Raw genomic sequence first — 18,385 nt, forward strand, 5'->3', positions numbered from 1 at the left:
TTGTGAAGTAAGGGTCCTTTCGGTTTTTGTTTTTTGAGGTTTTTGTTTAGTTTTGTTTTTGATATGTGGATATTCCATTGTTGCAGCACCATTTGTTAAAAGTATTCATTATAGTCTTACTTTCAGTACTTTCAGTTTTCTTGAATAATCTTTTCCTTTGTGATTTATGCTGTGTGCTGCTTACATAAGAAATTCTTCTCTAAGCCAAGGTCATAGAACGTAGAAAATGCACGGTGTTACAGATGAGAGCAAAGTCTCCAGAGTCAGACTGAGTTTGAATCAACCAAAACGGTTTAAGCCCTTCCCCCTACTTTGTCTGTCTTCCTCTCTGCCTGCTAGAGATAATAATCACAATCCTGAATTCAGTGTTTATTAGCATCCATGCGTGTCTTTGTACTTCTCCACATATGTATGTAGCCATAGACAAATAACATTTTTTTACCAGTTACTCTCCGTGTGACTTTGAGCAAGTTATTTAACATCTCTGAGCCTCAGTTTCCTCATATATGAAATGAGACTAATAATAAGAGTCCGTAGCTCAGAGGGTTGTTATGAGAATAAAAGGAAATGTAATACATTTCAAGTGCCTGGCACAGTGGCTGTGCATTAGTCATGGTGGTGGTGGTGATTGTTATCACCATCATTAGATGTTTTCTTTTTTTTTGAGACGGAGTCTTGCTCTGTCACCCAGGCTTGAGTGCAGTGGCCGGATCTCAGCTCACTGCAAGCTCCGCCTCCCGGGTTTACGCCATTCTTCTGCCTCAGCCTCCCGGGTAGCTGGGACTAGAGGCGCCCGCCACCTCGCCCGGCTAGTTTTTTGTATTTTTTAGTAGAGACGGCGTTTCACCGTGTTAGCCAGGATGGTCTCGATCTCCTGACCTCGTGATCCGCCCGTCTCGGCCTCCCAAAGTGCTGGGATTACAGGCTTGAGCCACCGCGCCCAGCCCATCATTAGATGTTTTTTAAAAGTTTTGTTCTGACCATTATAGTCTATATAGTTATATAGACCATTCTGGTCTGTATAACTTATGTTTTAAGTTTCATTTTATGGCCTACAGAAGACTTGTTTTATGAAAATAAAATTATCACATTATGAAAGTCTTGTTTAATATTCTTTTATTTTGTAGCTAGTGGCGGTTGGCAGGAACCTGAAAATCCTCACACACAACGGGTAAGTCAAGGGTGATCAGAGAGAGGGGATGAAATCAGAAAAAAATTGAGTAAAAGACTGAAGATCTTGCATTTTATCAGTGGATATGACCTGTGTTTAGAAGTCCATACAGTGCTCCTCATTGTAAGACATTGAAATTACACTGTCACTTTTTTCCAGGTGACTTAAGATAATGGAGAATCCTAGGTGTAGCTTTAGTTCTGTATTTGAATTGTGCATCAGGAAAAGGAACCAAGTTTTTGTTTTTTCTTCACACACCCACTAGTGAGTTAAGGTTCCATTTGTTCTCAGATGCTCTTAGAAATGTCATAAACAGCCAGGTGTGGTGGCTCATGCCTGTAATCCCAATACTTTGGGAGGCTGAGGCAGGAGGATTGCTTGAGCCCAGGAGTTCAAGACCAGCCTGAGCAATATAGTGAAACCCCATCTCTACAAACAAATTAAAAATTTAGCTGAGCATGGTGGTGCATGCCTATAGTCCCAGCAACTCAGGAGGCTGAGGTGGGAGGATTGCTTGAGCCTAGGTTTTCAAGTCTGCATTGAGCTATGATCATACCACCACACTCCCATCCTAGGCAGCAGAGCAAGGCCATGTCTCAAAAAAAGAGAAAGAATGAGGTAGAGACAAATGCAGTAGCTTATGCCTATAATCCCCATTACTCAGGAAGCTAAGGCAGGAGGATTGCTTGAGGCTAGGAATAAGTATTTATTTTTATACACATCAAAGCTATACATATACACACAAGTATTTTAAAATATATGCAAAATATAATATATTTTTTCTCCGAGTAAGAAAGATATCTAAACTAGTAATAGTTGATGCCTGTGATGAGTAGAAAAGTCAACTTGGGCATAAGGGATAAAAGAGAAGCTTTGCTTTTTATTCTTTTCATTTGTATGGTGTTTGAACTTTTTTCTTTTTTTGTTTTTTTGAGACAAGATCTTACTCTGTCACCCAGGCTGGCATGCAATTGCATGATCACAGCTCACTGCAGCCTCAACCTCCCAGGCTCAAGCAATCCTCCCACTTCAGCCTTTAAAAAAAAAATAGGTTTTTGAGGAACACATGGTGTTTGCTTACATGGATAAATTCTTCAGTGGTGATTTCTGAGATTTTGGCATACCTATCACCTGAGCAGGGCACACTGTACCTAATGTATAGTATTTTATCCTCACCCCCCTCCCAGCTTTTCCCGAGTCCCCAGAGTCCATCGTATCATTCATGTGCCTTTGTGTCCTCATAGCTTAGCTCCCTCTTATGAGTGAGAATGTATGATGTTTGGTTTTCCATTCCTGAGTTACTTAGAATAATGGTCTCCAACTCCAGGTTGCTGCAAATGCCATTATTTCATTACTTTTTATGGCTGAGTAGTATTCCATGGTGTATATATACCACATATTCTTTATCCACTCATTGATTGATGGGCATTTGGACTGGTTTCCTATTTTTGCAGTTGTGAATTGTGCTGCTATAAACGTGCGGGCTAGTGTGTTTTTCATGCAGTGACTTCTTTTCCTCTGAGTAGATACCAGTAGTAGGATTATTGGATCAAGTGGTAGATCTACTTTTAGTTCTTTAAGGACTCTCCATACTGTTTTCCATAGTGGTGTAGTAGTGTACATTTTCACCAACAGTGTAAAAGTGTCCCCTTTTCACCAGATCCATGCCAGCATCTATTTTTTTTTTTTTAATTAAGGCCATTCTTGCAGGAGTGGTTTAGATCTTCATTTCCTTGATCATTAGTGATGTTGACCTTTTCTTTATATGTTTGTTGACCATTTGTATATTTTCCTTTGAGAAATGTCTATGCATGTCCTCTGCCTACTTTTTGATGGGATTATTTGTTTTTTTCTTGCTGATTTGTTTGAGTGTCTTGTAGATTTGGGATATTAGTCCTTTGTTGGATGCATAGTTTGCAAAGATTTTCTCCCACCCTGTGGGTTGTCTTTTTACTCTGCTGATTATTTCATTTGCTGTGCAGAAGCTTTTTAGTTTAAGTTCCATTTGTTTTTGGTTTTGTTGCATTTGCTTTTGGGTTCTTAGTAATGGAGTTTTTGCCTAAGCCAATGTCTAGAAGGATTTTTCTCATGTTATCTTCTAGAATTTTTATGGTTTCAGGTCTTAGATTTAAGTCTTTGATACATCTTGAGTTGATTTTTGTATAAGGTGAGAGATGAGGATCCAGTTTCATTCTTCTACATGTAGCTTGCCAATTATCCCAGCACCATTTGTTGAAGAGGATGTCCTTTCCCCACTTTATGTTTTTGTTTGCTTTGTCAAAGATCAGTTGTCTGTAAGTATTTAGTTTATTTCTGGGTTCTCTATTCTGTTTCATTGATCTGTGTACCTATTTTTATTCCAGTACCATGCTGCATTGGTGACTATAGTCTTATATTTGAAGTTGAGTAATGTGATGCCTCCAGAGTTTTTCTTTTTGCTTAATCTTGCTTTGGCTATTTAGGCTCTTTTTTGGTTCCATGTGAATTTTAGGATTGTTTTTACTAGTTCTGTGAAGAAGGATGATGGTATTTTGGTGGGAATTGCATTGAATTTGCAGACTGCTTTGGCAGTATGGTCATTTTCACAGTATTAATTGTACCCATCCATGAGCATGGGATGTGTTTCCATTTGTTTGTGCTATCTATGGTTTCTTTCAACAGTGTTTTGTAGTTTTTCTTGTAGAGGTCTTTACCTCCTTGGCTAGGTATATTCCTAAGTGTTTTGTTTTTGTTTTTTGAGTGGGGTTTTTGCGGCTGTTGTAAACAGGGTTGAGTTCTTGATTTGATTCTCAGCTTGGTCTCTGTTGGTGTATAGCAGTGCTACTGATTTCTGTACATTGCTTTTATATCCTGAAACTTTACTGAATTCAATACTTTTTTTTCTTTTTTTGTGATGAAGTCTCGCTCTGTCAGCCAGACTGGAGTGCAAACTCCAGAGTGGTGCAAACTCGGCTCACTGCAACTTCTGCCTCTCAAGTTCCAGTGATTTCTCCTACCTCAGCCTCCCGAGTAGCTGGGATTACAGGCGCCTGCTACCACGCATATTTTTAGTGCAGATGGGGTTTTACCATGTTGGCCAGGCTGGTCTCGAACTCCTGACCTCAAGTTATCTGCCCACCTTGGCCTCCCAAAATGTTGGGATTACAGGCATGAGCCACTGCACCCAACCTTTTATTGAATTCATTTATCAGATTTAGGAGCTTTTTGGATAAGTCTCTTGGGTTTTCTAGGCATATGAGCATATCATCGGCAAACAGCAACAGTTTGACTTCCTCTTTACTGATTTGGATGCCCTTTATTTCTTTCCTCGTCTGATTGCTCTGGCTAGGACTTCCAGTGCTGTGTTGAATAGAAGTGGTAAAAGTGGGCATCCTTGTCTTGTTCCAGTTCTCAGTGGGAATGTTTTCAACTTTTCCCTGTTCAGTATAATGTTGGCTGTGTGTTTGTCATAGATGGCTTTTATTTAAGGTATATTCCTTCTATGCTGATTTTGCTGAAGGTTTTGCTCATAAAGGATGCTGGATTTTGTCAAATGCTTTTTCTGTGTCTATTGAGATGATCCTGCAATTTTTGTTTTTAATTCTGTTTACGTGGTGTATTACATTTATTGACTTGGGTATGTGAAACCATCCCTGTATCCCTGGTATTAAACCTACTTGATCATGGTGTATTATCTTTTTGATATGCTGTTGGATCCAGTTAACTAGTATTTTGTTAAGGATTTTTGCATCTATGTTCATCAGGGATATCTGTCTGTAGTTTTCTTGTTTTGTTATGTCCTTTCCTGGTTTTGGTACAAGGGTGATGCTGAATTCATAGAATGATTTAGGAAGGATTCCCTCTTTATCTTTTGGAATAGTTTCAATAGGATTGGTACAAATTATTCTTTGAATGTCTGATCGAATTCACTTGTGAATCCATCTGGTCCTAGATGTTTTTTTGTTGGCAATTTTTTAAAATTAGCATTTCAATCTCACTGCTTGTTACTGGTCTGTTCAGAGTTCCTGTTTCTTTCTGGGTTAATCTAGGAGGGCTATATATTTCCAGGAATTTATCCATCTCCTTTAGGTTTTCCAGTTTGTGTGCATAAAGGTGTTCATACTAGCCCTGAATGATCTTTTCTATTTCTGTGGTATCAGTTGTAATATCTCCCATTTCATTTCTAATTGAGCTTATTTGGATCTTCTCTCATCTTTTCTTGGTTAATCTCACTAACATTCTATCAATTTGGTTTATCTTTTCAAAGAACCAGCTTTTTGTTTCATTTTTCTTTTGTATTGTTTCTTTTGTTTCAATTTCATTTAGTTCTGCTCTCATCTTTGTTATTTCTTTTCTTCTGCTGGGTTTGGGTTTGGTTTGTTCTTGTTTCTCTAGTTCCTTGAGGTATCATCCTAGATATTCTGTTTGTGCTCTTTTAGACTTTTTGATGTAGGTATTTAATGCTATGAACTTTCCTGTTAGCACTGCTTTTGCTGTATCCCAGAGCTTTTGATAGCTTGTGTCTCGCTATTATTCAGATCAGAGAGTTTTTAAATTTCCATCCTGATTTCATTGTTGACCCAGTGAGCATTCAGAAGATTATTTAATTTCCATGTATTTGCATCATTTCGAGGGTTCCTTTTGGAGGTGATTTTCCATTTTATTCCATTGCTGTCTGAGAGAATACTTGATATAATTTCAGTTTTCTTGAATGTATTGAAACGTGTTTTGTGGCCTATCGTATTTTCTATCTTAGAGAATATTCTATGTGCTAATGAATAGAATGTATCTTCTGCAGTTGTTGGGTAGAATGATCTGTAAATATCTGTTAAGTCCGTTTGTTCTAGGGTATAGTGTAAGTCCATTGTTTCTTTATTGACCATCTACCTTGATGACCTGTCTAGTGCTGTTGGTGGAGTGCTGAAGTCCCCCACTATTATTGTGTTGCTTTCTATCTCATTTCTTAGGTGTACTAGTAATTGTTTTATAGATTTTGGAGCTCCAGTGTTAGGTGCATATATATTTAGGATTGTGATATTGCATATATATTTAGGATGTGCATATATATTTAGATTGTGATTGTGTATATTTAGGATTGTGATACTAGTCCTGTTGGACTAGTCCTTTTATGATTATATAATGTCCCGCTTTGTCTTTTTTAACTGTTGTTGCTTTAAAGTCTGTTTTGTTTGACATAAGAATAGCTACTCCTGCTCACTTTTGGTGTCCATTTGCAAGGAATATCTTTTTTTTTATCCCTTTACCTTAAGTTTATATGAGTCCTTAGGTGTTAGGTGACTCTCTTGAAGACAGCAGATACTTGGTTGGTAAATTGTTCTCCATTCTGCTGTTCTATATTTTTTAAGTGGAGCCTTTAGGCCATTTACATTTAACATTAGTATTGAGTATTCTATTAATTGTGCTAGTTGTTGCCTGAATACTTAGTTTTTTTTTCATTGTGTTATTGTTTTATAGGCCCTGTGAGACTTATGCTTTAAGGAGGTTCTATTTTGGTGTGTTTCAAGGTTTTGTTTCAAGATTTAGAGCTCCTTTTTAGCAGCTCTTGTAGTGCTGGCTTGGTACTGGCAAATTCTCTCAGCATTTGTGCATCTGAAAAAGACTTTATCTTTCATTCATTTACGAAGCTTAGTTTCACTGGATACAGAACTCTTGGTTGATAATTGTTTTGTTTAAGGAGGCTAAAGATAGGACCCCAGTCCCTTCTAGCTTGTAGGGTTTCTCTAAGAAATCTGCTGTTAACCTGATAGGTTTTCCTTTGTAGGTTACCTGATGCTTTTGCCTCATAGCTCTTAAGGTTCTTTCCTTTGTCTTGACTTTAGATAACCTGATGACTATGTGCCTAGGTGATGATCTTTTTGTGATGAATTCCTTGGGGGTTCTTTGAGTTTCTTGTATTTGGATGTCTAGATCTCTAACAAGGCCAGGGAAGTTTTCCTCTGTTCTTTCCTCAAGTAAGTTTTCCAAACCTTTAGATTTCTCTTCTTCCTCAGGAACACCAATTCTTAGTTTTGGTAGCTTAATCCCAGACTTCTTAGAGGCTTTATTTATTATTATTATTATTCTTTTTTCTTTGTCAGATTTGGTTAATTCAAAAGCCTTGTCTAAGTGTGTCTTTCATTTCTAAAATTGTGATTGTTTATTATTTATGCTGTCTGTTTCTCTGGAGATTTTTTTCGTCCATAACCTGTATTTTTTTTTTTTATTTCCTTAAGTTGGTTTTCACCTTTCTCTGGTGCCCTTTTGAGTAGCTTTTTGAGTAGCTTAATGGTTGGCCTTCTAAATTCTTTTTCTGACAATTGAGAGATTTCTTCTTGGTTTGGATCCATTGCTGGTGAGCTAGTGTAATCTTTTTGGGTTGTTAAAGAACCTTGTTTTGTCATATTACCAGAATTGTTTTTCTGGTTCCTTCTCATTTGGGTAGACTATGTCAGAGGAAAGATCTGAGGCTTGAGGGCTACTGTTCAGATTCTTTTGTCCCGTGGCATGGGTCCTTGATGTGGTGCTCTCCCCCTTCCCCTAGGAAGGTGGTTTCCTGAGAACTGGACTGCAATTATTGTTACTGCTGCTCTGGGTCTAGCCACCCAGCAGAGCCACCAGTCTCCGAGCTGGTACTAGGGAGTGTCTGCAAAGAATCCTGTGATGCAGTGCATCTTCAGGTCTCTCCATTGTGGATACCAGCACCTGCTCTGGTGGAGGTAGCAGGGGAGTGAAGTGGACTCTGTGAGGGTCCTTGGTTGTAGTTAGGTTTCGTGTGCTAGTTTTCTTTAATGCTTGGTTGTGCTAGCAGTGAATTATCACATGGACAGACTCAGGACCTCTGGTTAGCCAGGATGTTGCAGGTGGTGGAATTAGCTGCTATTTTCTCCTTTTGAGGGCAGGGTTGTTCTTTTATGAGTTGCTGTAATGGCTTGAGTTGGTTGGCCTTCAGCCAGGAGGTGGCGCTTTCAAGAAAGTATCAGCTGCAGTAGTGTGGTGGGGATACAAGCTTGCCCTAAGGTTGCCTGGATAAGTATTTCGGTTTCTCAGGTGATTGGTGGGGCCATAAGACTCCCAAGAGTTTATAGTCTTTTGTCTCGGGCTACCAGGGCAGGTAGAGAAAGACCATCAGATGGGGGCATGTCTGAGCTCAGACTCTACTTGGGCAGGGTTTGCTGTGGCTGCCGTGGAGGATAGTTGTGTGGTTCTCAGGCCAATGAAGTTATGTTCCCAGGGGCGTTATGGCTGCCTCTGCTGTGTCATATAGGTGGCCAGGGAAGTAGGAGAAAGCCAGCAGTGACAGGCCTCACCCAGCTCCCATGCAGCCAGCAAGGCCAGTCTCACTCCCACCATGCCCCACCAACAGCATGGAGTTTGCAGGGCCAAGATCTTGCCTTCACAAGCCTACCTGCTGAGAAAGCAAGCCAGCCTTTTGGACCCCACGCCTTCTCAGCTGCTGTGGCTTATGTGCTCATATCTGTGCTTCCCCTTCGCACCCTCCCCATCTTGATTCTGCCCAGGAAAATTTGCTCTGGGTCAAAATTATTACAAAATTCACCTGGAAGTTTCTGTCTCCGTGTGGTCCTTCCTCAATTCCACTGGCAGTTTTCCCCTAGGACCCCTGTGAGATTAAAGTCAGAAATGGCTTCCCTGGGCTTCCCTGGGAACTGTGAGTGCCTACAGGCCTCTTCCCGCTGTTGCTTCTTCTACTTTTATATTTCACTCGGCTCTCTAAATTTGTTTCAGCACTAGGTAAGGTTAAATTTTTCTCCTATGATCTGAATTTGTAGGTTCTCCAGTGAGGATGTATGTTTGAAGGTGGATTTTCCCCCTCTCACACTTTGGGCCCTCACAGTTTTTCTGCTGTCTCATGGATTTTGCAGCAGCAAGCCACTTCTTTCAAAGGGTCTGTGAATTCTTTCAGTTTTCCTAGTATGTTCCTGCAGTAGTTCTTGGAGTAAAAGTTCACAGTGTGAGTCTCCACAAGTTGTTCTGTCTATCTGAGGAGAAGCTGCAAGTTAGTTCTGCCTCCTATCCGCCATTTCTTTTTCGCCACCTCATCCTCTTGAGTAGCTGGGACTGTAGGCATATGCCACCATGCCCAGCTAATTTTTGCATTTTTTTATAGAGACAAGGTCTCACTCTATTGTCCAGGCTGGTTTTGAACTCCTGGCCCCAAGTGATCTACCCACCTCAACCTCCCAAAGAGCTGGAATTATAGGCGTGAGCCACCATGCCCAGCCTTGTTTGAACTTTTTATGATTAATATATATTGCTTTTATAATTAAAATGTGTTTAAAAAATTTTTAAGTGTGATGGAGTTGGGGAATAAAATACAGTATAAAATGTCATGTTTTTAGAAATAAATGTCCTGTGGCCATGCAGAAAAAAAATCAGAGCAGTTGTGAGGGGAAATAAGTAATGAAATAAGAGAGCAAGAAATTTCCGAGCCTTTTCATTGCCCATTTCATCCTGTCCTTGAACTTCAGTTTTCCATTTCACTTCGGAAAACAAATCACATAACAAAGAAAAATTCTCTTTGAAGAAAAAGGGCAAACTTGCCCATCTTAATTTGTCTTCTGTATTCATTATGTGTCTAATCAGTGTAGTTGATTAATTTGGTATGTTTTCTGTTAGCTTTTTTGTGTACCGAGTCTGTGATTTTTTTACAGATGAACAAATTGATTGAATATTACCAGCAGCTTGCTCAGAAAGAGAAGGTTGAGCGAGATCGCAAGAAACTGGCACGACGTAGAAACTATATGCCTCTGGCTTTTTCGGTGAGAATTTGGTACTAAAATGATTTGCAAGACCTGTAGGGCCTAAGAACAGTGATCATTTCAGAAAATGGCCATTGTCCTAGAGTCTTGAATGGTGGGTAGCAGAGAGGGGGATTCTTCAAATGATAGACGTTTAAGTCCAATAGTTAAATTATAGACGTTTAAGTCCGATTTGCTATATCAATAGTTCTGTTTGAGTTATTTGTGTTTTAAGGACATTTGTGTTTCTTTCTCCGTCACTCCCCTTTATCTTCTGATTATTTCCCCAGAAAGACTGTTAATTTTGTAGGCACTGCAGAGCTCTACATACAGCTTTTTTATTACAGAAAGTCTGAGAAAAAGGAGGTGGGCAAATGGTAGATTTTAGTCGTATTACTCCCGTAGCCCACCTTTGACATCCTGGCAGTAGTGGTTTCTCAGCTTTAGTTATAATAACTTGTTTAACATCCTCACCTGTTTCTCCAAGATGAAAAACACTGACTTTTTAACATAGTGCACTTGTGTGGGTAAATAGTAACATATGCAAGTAGAATTTTTGGTAAGAATTATTTATGAGAGTCATTCTCTACCAGTTTATGTACTGCTAGTAAGAAGAAAGAAATTAGGATTTGGAGTTTTTGTTATTTTCCCCTGAGTTTTATTTGCTCTCATAGTACAGTTTGTTTTCTGTGTGCTTGCTTGGGGCCCAGCAGATTGACATTCAATAAATAACATTTATTGAATGGCAATGATGTGTCAAGCTCTGTGCTAAACACTTTACATGTATTACTTTATTTAATCCTCACAAAAATCCTGTGGAGTATCATATCCCCATTTTACACTTGAGGAAATGAGACCTAGTTAAGCAACTTGTCATACTGCATCCACATGAAAATTAGTTAAGTCATTGAAACCCTAAGAGTTGGTAAAGTCCATATAAAAATATCTAGATTGAGCCAGGTGCAGTGGCTCACGCCTGTAATACCAGCACCTTGGGAGGCTGAGGCAGGAGGATCACTTGAGGTCAGGATTTCAAGACCAGTCTGGCCAACATGATGAAACCCTGTCTCTACTAAAAACACAAAAAATTAGCTGGGCATGGTGGCCCATGCCTGTAATCCCAGCTACTTGGGAGGCTGAGGCATGAGAATCGCTTGAACCAGGAGGCAGAGGTTGCAGTGAGCCAAGATAGTGCCACTGCACTCCTGCCTGCGTGACAGAGTGAGACTCGGTCTCAAAAAAAAATCTAGATTAGAATTTAAAAACGTTAACACTTGTAAAGCACCCTCATTTGCAAAAAGAAGTGAATTTTTCTGAATGTCCAGTGGCACAGTCCTCATATGCACCAATGTATGTTATATTTAGAGGTAGAATTTTAATTAAATGAATTATTTTTCCAATTTTCCCATATAACCTGCCTGCTATATGCGTTTGCTTCTATCTTATGCTGCATTTTTTGTCTCTGTTGCAACCTGCTGCTATTTTGGGGCTCTACAGCAACATACTATTCATGTAGTGGTAAGTTCTACTTTATGATTCTTGCTGACCCTGAAGAAGTTAGCAGATGACCACTGGTGTTCCAGGAAGACGTCTGTTGTGTATCTTAGACACACCACATAGCTCTTGCCTAGGCCGTAGCTTAGATATTTTTAGATTGCTAATAGAAGCTCACATTTGGTTCATTTTTACTGTATTAATGTAGTTTCAATCTCCATGTTTAGTGCTGTTACTATTTTAAGAATAGAATCATGATGTGGGGCTACAAATTGCTTTCTTTAAAAGAAGCCTTTAAATTAGCTTTTTTTTTTTTTTTTTTTTTTTTTTTTTTTTTTTTTTTTTGGCTTATTTCCCTGAGCTTCTCATGCTATCCTACCCAAAATTCTTTCTTTTGATAAATAGGGTGTGTAACTGTGGGCTTTCTAATAGGAATTTCTGAACTTTGTTTAGGACAAATATGGTCTTGGAACCAGGCTTCAGCGACCACGAGCTGGTGCATCCATCAGTACCCTTGCTGGACTTTCGTAAGTTTAGACATGAAATGACTTTGAGGAGAACAGCAGGTATCAAAATGAATAGCAAAGAAATGAGATTAAACACACACACACACACACACACACACACACACAGTTGCTAATGGAAAAGAAGATTCTCGTACTTAGAAAAGACCTACGCTGAACAGGTATTCTATGACACAGGAATACTTCCATTCAATTATTGATATCATAGACTGAGGATAATCAGGCGGATCCTTGAGAAATTAACTGATTTTTTTGTCTTATTTTGTTTTGTTTTGTTTTATCTTTTAGCCTTAAAGAAGGAGAGGACCAGAAAGAGATAAAGATTGAGCCAGCTCAGGCTGTGGATGAAGTGGAACCTCTACCTGAAGACTATTATACAAGACCAGTAAATTTAACAGAGGGTAATTTTCTTTGTTTTTCTACTTTGTTTCTAGTCTCCATCTAATTCTGTTTTTGTTATTTATATATCTAGTGATTTGAGATTTTTAATGGAATAGTTGTTAGTAGTAAAGTGATATGTATGTAGAAAATAAAACAGCTGTAATAGAAGTAATTGTTTGAAATCTAAAATGCCTGTCAAATTTCTATATTTTCATTTTTTATGAACAACACTGTTCATTACATAAAAGTAATGCTTTATGTAATTACTACTACATAAAAGTCTGATTTTGAAAGTCACTGTAAACTAAGCCTGTTTTCTGCCTTTCTTTCTAGTAACCACCCTTCAGCAGCGTCTGTTACAGCCTGACTTCCAGCCAGTCTGTGCTTCACAGCTATATCCTCGCCACAAACATCTTCTGATCAAACGGTCCCTGCGCTGCCGTGTAAGTATTCCATTCTGTAGAATGGCCATTTGTACAAGAGGAAAGCAAAAACAAATGTGGTTGGTGTCTGACCAATGTCAAAACCTTTGGAATGTAGTAAATACAGAAAATACTTGTAGAGAACATACTAATTGCCCAGGCACTGTTTTAAATGCTTTCAATGTAAACAACTCTTACAACTCTGTGAGGTAGGTACTACTGTTAAACCTGTTTTACAGATGTAGAAATGAAATATCTGAAGATTAGGTACATAGGGTTAACCCCTAAAAGAATAGTGAAAGAGTGTATAACTTTTAGGCTAGTGTTCAGGCTCAGGGAGGACCAATAAAAAAAAATCAATTTAAAAGAAAGCAAGAAAAAAGAAAAATCAGCAAAATCCAGGCTCTGGTAATCTACAGAACAAATGACAGAGTTTCTTCAATAAATAAATTGTAAAAACAAGATGGAAAGGAAACCTTTTAGATGAGTACTATCCAACAGAACTTTCTCTGGTAATGAAAGTATTGTGTGTCTGTACAGTCCCGCCTGATAGCCACTAGGCACGTGTGGCTATTGAGCACATGAAATGTGATAGTGCGGCTGAGGTACTGAGTCAGTCTTTAATTTCATTTAAATAACCACATGTCACTGGTGGCTAATGTTATGTAATCATTCTCTAGATTAGAAGACACTTAAAAGTTTACCAGCCAAACACAACATGTAGATTTTATGTAGATTCAGATTCAAACAAAACAGAAAGAAAGGGCCCAGGGGAGGAGGGAAGAAGGGAAAGAGGAAAGAATGAAAGAAAAATTTGTGAAATCTTTGAGAAAATGTAAACACTGGTAGGATTTTTGATGCTATTAAAGAACTATTGGGCAGGGCACAGTGACACGCACTTGTAGTCCCAGCTACTCTGGAAGCTGAGGCAGGAGAATCCCTTGAGCCTGAGGAGTTTGAGACTGTAGTGTGTGATGATCATGCCTGTGAGTAGCCACTGCACTCCAGCCTGGGCAACACAGTAAGACCCTGACTCTTTAAAAAAAAAAAAAAAAATTATTTTTTCTTTTTAGGAATAATGATAGTATTATTTTTTGTTGTTTTGTTTTTTGTTTTGTTTTTAAATGTCTTTATCTTTTGGAGAATACAGAAATATTTATGGAGGAAATGACATGATCTCTGATATTTGTTGCAAAATAATGAGGGATGAGGAGTGGGTAAGAGTATAAATGAAGCAAGATTGCCATTGTTGCTAATTTTTGATAACAAGTTGCTGATTCTTTTTGTTTGTTTAACCTGGGAGCATAGATTCAAGTCCTGCATATATATTCCCACGTTGATAATTGTTGAAGTTGGGTGATGGGTACCTAGAGATTTGTAATACCATTCTATATTTTTGTACATGTTAGAAAATTTTTGTAATGAAAACCCTTTATGTAAAGAAAGAAAAAGAACGGGCAAAGGAACATCGAATTGGTGGTTCAGATAGAAGACCTGGGCTCCTGCCTGTAATCACAACACTTTGAGAGGCCAAGGCAGGAAGATCACTTGAGCTCAGGAGTTTGAGATCAGCCTAGGCAACATAGTGAGACCCTGTCTCTACCAAAAAAAAAACAAACAAAAAAAGCCAGTGTGGTGGTTCACACCTGTAGTCCCAGCAAGTCGGGAGGCTGAGGCAGGAGAATTGCTTGAGCCCAGGAGGTTGAGGCTGCTGTGAGCAGTAATCACACCACTGCACTCCAGCCTGGGTGACAAAGCAAGACCCTGTCTGTTAAATAAAATAAAAATAAAAAAAGAATGTGTGTAGTAAGATAGTAGATTAAAATCCAGATGTATCAGTATTTACATTAATACAATGAACTAAATGCTTCCATTAAAAGACAAACATTGTCAGTCTAAATAATAAAGCAAATTGCAGTGACCCATCTATATGTTTATTACAAGAAGTGCAAACAGGAGAACTCAGAAAGGTTGCAAGTAGAGAGAAGTGGGAAAAATATTGGACAAACACTAATTTTTTTAGAAGAGGGATAATTTGTTTTAAAAAAAGATTCAATTTACAAAGAAGATATAACCATCTAAAGTCATATGCACCGAAAAACAGACTCAAAATATATAAAGCAACATTTGAGAAAATTACATAAATGGACAAATCGTTTTGGGAAATTTTGACATCTCAGTAACCTAGAGAACAAATAGATGAAAATCAATAAGAATCTAGAACATTTGGAGAATTTAACTAGCAAACTTGACCAAATGAGCATATATAGACCCCTGTATGCAATATCTGCAGAGTATTTGTACTCTTTCCAAGTACATACAGAACACTTATAAAGGTTGACTATATACTGGGTTATTAGAAAGTAAGTATGAACATTTTTCAGAAGATGAATTTTTTTTTCAGTTAAAAGAAAGTTTTTATTAACAAGAAAAGATTTCTTTAAATCATATTTATACTTTAATAATAATACATAGACTAAGATGCTCGATAACACAGGGTTTCTCTTTTGAACACTTTATTTCCATTTAGTACTCTTAAATATGTTTGCTTGTTGCGTGTTTATATTTTAACAGGTAAAAGTTATGAATTACCAGGTATTTTGCTACCTAACTGCACTGGAAAATGAAAATTTATAGAATTTTATCATTAGATCAGAGTTTTAAAAATCAAAGGATAAGGATTTAAAATCTTTTAACATTAGGGCATTATACCTTTTTCGGAACAAATATAAATTGCAGAAATTATACAAGGCAATTTTTTATCAGATATCAATATTTAACAATACTTTAACTGAAATGTTATTTCAGTTGAAAAAACTATCTCCAGTTACAAAAAAAAAATCAGGAACTTTATTGGATTTAATCTGCTTTAGAAATGTCCTAAGAAGCCTTAAATATTTTAAGTAGAAAAAAAATTTTTTAAATAGTATGTTATACTATTACTGTGGTTTATATACATATATTAAATGATCTCTTTTATAGGAAACATGACTGGAAGTTTATCACATTAAACACTGTAAAATTAAAAGCAAGAGCTAATTAACTTTTAGCAAAAGTACTCTGTATGCAACAGTTGCAAATATCAAAGCTATTATTTAGCAGTTAATAATTGCCTTGTATAAAATATAAACAAGGTACATTTACTGGATTGTTTTCAGTTTGCAGCTGCCCTCAAATATCCCAGATAAGGATTTCTCATAAATTAAAGCTGCAGTACAATTCACTTAGTGGTTAGTTAGGCCGATCCTCCCCGCCATTATCCTTGTTCTTCCCCACCACCCCCAATCCCTGCAGTGGCACCATATTATTAAAAACATAAGTACCTGGGGTTTGTGCTTTAGATCAAGACATCATTTGCATAATTTCAAATGATAGACAACTTTTCATGTAAAAATGATGTTTTGTGGTCACAGTTACTTCAAAAAGTAATTGTTTTCAAATAACCTGACGTATCATACCTTAGCAATTACAAAACCATGATTTGGACACATGGCATTTGTAAGGTAGACAAACGTGCACTGCTAAAAGATGTGAACAGCTGTTCTTCTGCTTACGCTTAGAGTACTGTGAAACTTGGGTAATGACTTTATTTTTTCAATTAGCATAACCAGCCCATGGTACAGCATACTAAATCACAAAGTACAAATCCAAGGAAGGTAATACCTTTGCTAAGTTGCAGGATTTTGGCAAATCAATACAGGTCTCTTTAATATGATAAAACCATATTTTTATGGGAGTCATATATAACTTTAGTGATCATTTTCACTCCAAAAATATTTAAGTGCCAGCTGATATTATTAAAAACATTATAATGGTTTTTAATGGTTTTTAATAGCAGAGCAAGTTATTTTATACAAATTAATGTATTTTAAACTACACAATATCTCCTTTTAAGTGAACTCCCTTATGCAAGCTGTTAAGAGTATCCAGCTGCAGAGCAGTGCATGTCTCAAGGAGGTGGCTTCGCTCAATTGTGGGGTTGGTACAAAGCCAGGGAGAGTTCCAGTGTGTTGAAAAGCTTTAAAAGTCCATTTTAAGGAGATTCATTGTCAGTACCAATTTCCAAGGACTTCTTTAAAAATTGTTAAATTTTCACGTAAATACTGGAACCCTCAAAATTAGACAATGAATATTCAAACAACGTTCATTTCAGATGATCCCTTATATTTAGAAGCCCTGCATCTTGTTGTTTTGATCAAAAGTCATATAGCCTTACACCAGCTTATTTTTTAAAAAATTCTACTTAAAATGTAGATTTGTCGGGAGACTGAGACAGGAGCATTGGTTGAACCCAGGAGGCGGAGATTGCAGTGAGCCAAGATTACACCATTGTACTCCAGCCTGGGCAACAAGAGCAAAACTTGTCAAAAAAAAATAAATAAATATAGGTTTGTTTTAAATAACAAAATATATAGTCAGCTTGGAGAGACCTGGGGCACCCACCCAGTATTGTCTGCCAAGTTTCATGATAGTTTCTTTGCACATGCTGCTGCCGCCGTTGGAGTCCCTATGCTTTCTCTTGCTGAGGCTGTCAGCTGGAAGATGAAATGATTAAAGTATATTATTTGATCACAATGTAGTTAAGTTAGAAATCATCTAATTTCTTTATAGCAAAACTTACAGGATACAACTAAGGCCATGCTTAGCTATGCAGTATATATTAGAAAAGAAGAAATATTAAAAGATTAGTGACGTCAGAATCCATTTCAAGAAGTTAGGGAAAAAAACAGCGAAGTCCAGAGAGCAGGTGTTAATAAATTAAGAAACCAACATAAAACACAATAAATTAAGATAAAATACAACAAATTAAGAAACCAATGTAGCCGGGCGCGGTGGCTCACGCCTGTAATCCCAGCACTTTGGGAGGCCGAGACGGGCGGATCACAAGGTCGGGAGATCGAGACCATCCTGGCTAACACGGTGAAACCCCGTCTCTACTAAAAAAAAATACAAAAAACTAGCTGGGCGTGGTGGCAGGTGCCTGTAGTCCCAGCTACTCGGGAGGCTGAGGCAGGAGAATGGCGTGAACCCTAGAGGAGGAGCTTGCAGTGAGCTGAGATCCGGCCACTGCACTCCAGCCTGGGTGACAGAGCGAGACTTCGTCTCAAAAAAAAAAAAAAAAAAAAAAAGAAACCAATGTAAAATACAAAAGAGCAACAGAATCAGAAGTTGATTTCTTTAAAAAGATTAGTAATAGAAATAGTTATATATAAATTAAATTTATATAAATATGGTTATATAATGCACCATTAATATAGTAATATCTACCAAAAGTAAAGTTACCTTTTGTCTCATCAACTTCACTTTTAGGAATCTACCTTGCACTTCCACAAATACAAACCAAAATATGCAGAGATTATGGTATATCCACACACACAATGAGTACTATAAATTTATTTAAAAGAATACGTTAATATGGGATACATTTTTAAATGCAAAAAGCAAAGTGCATGGTAGGTATGCAACTTTTGTATAAAAAAGGAGGGAAAGTACAAACGTACGTATAAACAAAAGTGTGTCTATATATATGCAGACATAGACCCATGCATGTGAGAAAATTTGTTATATGCTAAATATGGCATTGTAGATCACTGGGGAAAGAATAGGCTATTACATTTTGCTAGGTCAAGTGATTATATGGTCAAGTGATTATATGGA

The 18,385-nt window shown here is 37.6% G+C and overlaps 1 protein-coding gene across 2 annotated transcripts in view; it reads left to right on the top strand.

Annotated features, from left to right (window-relative positions):
- LOC105466860 (dynactin subunit 4) overlaps positions 1-18,385 on the top strand; it is a 44,853-nt gene that overhangs the window by 10,488 nt on the left and 15,980 nt on the right. The window contains exons 4-9 of one of the 2 annotated variants that reach the window (XM_011715963.2): positions 1,128-1,171; positions 9,820-9,927; positions 11,404-11,424; positions 11,854-11,927; positions 12,213-12,325; positions 12,639-12,748. In XM_011715963.2, coding sequence (XP_011714265.1) covers positions 1,128-1,171; positions 9,820-9,927; positions 11,404-11,424; positions 11,854-11,927; positions 12,213-12,325; positions 12,639-12,748 — 470 coding nt within the window. The remainder of the gene's footprint in view (positions 1-1,127; positions 1,172-9,819; positions 9,928-11,403; positions 11,425-11,853; positions 11,928-12,212; positions 12,326-12,638; positions 12,749-18,385) is intronic. The other variant, XM_011715965.3, reaches the window with a different exon arrangement.

The sequence above is a fragment of the Macaca nemestrina genome, chromosome 6 (assembly GCF_043159975.1).
Source record: "Macaca nemestrina isolate mMacNem1 chromosome 6, mMacNem.hap1, whole genome shotgun sequence".
In the NCBI taxonomy this organism is placed as follows: domain Eukaryota; kingdom Metazoa; phylum Chordata; class Mammalia; order Primates; family Cercopithecidae; genus Macaca; species Macaca nemestrina.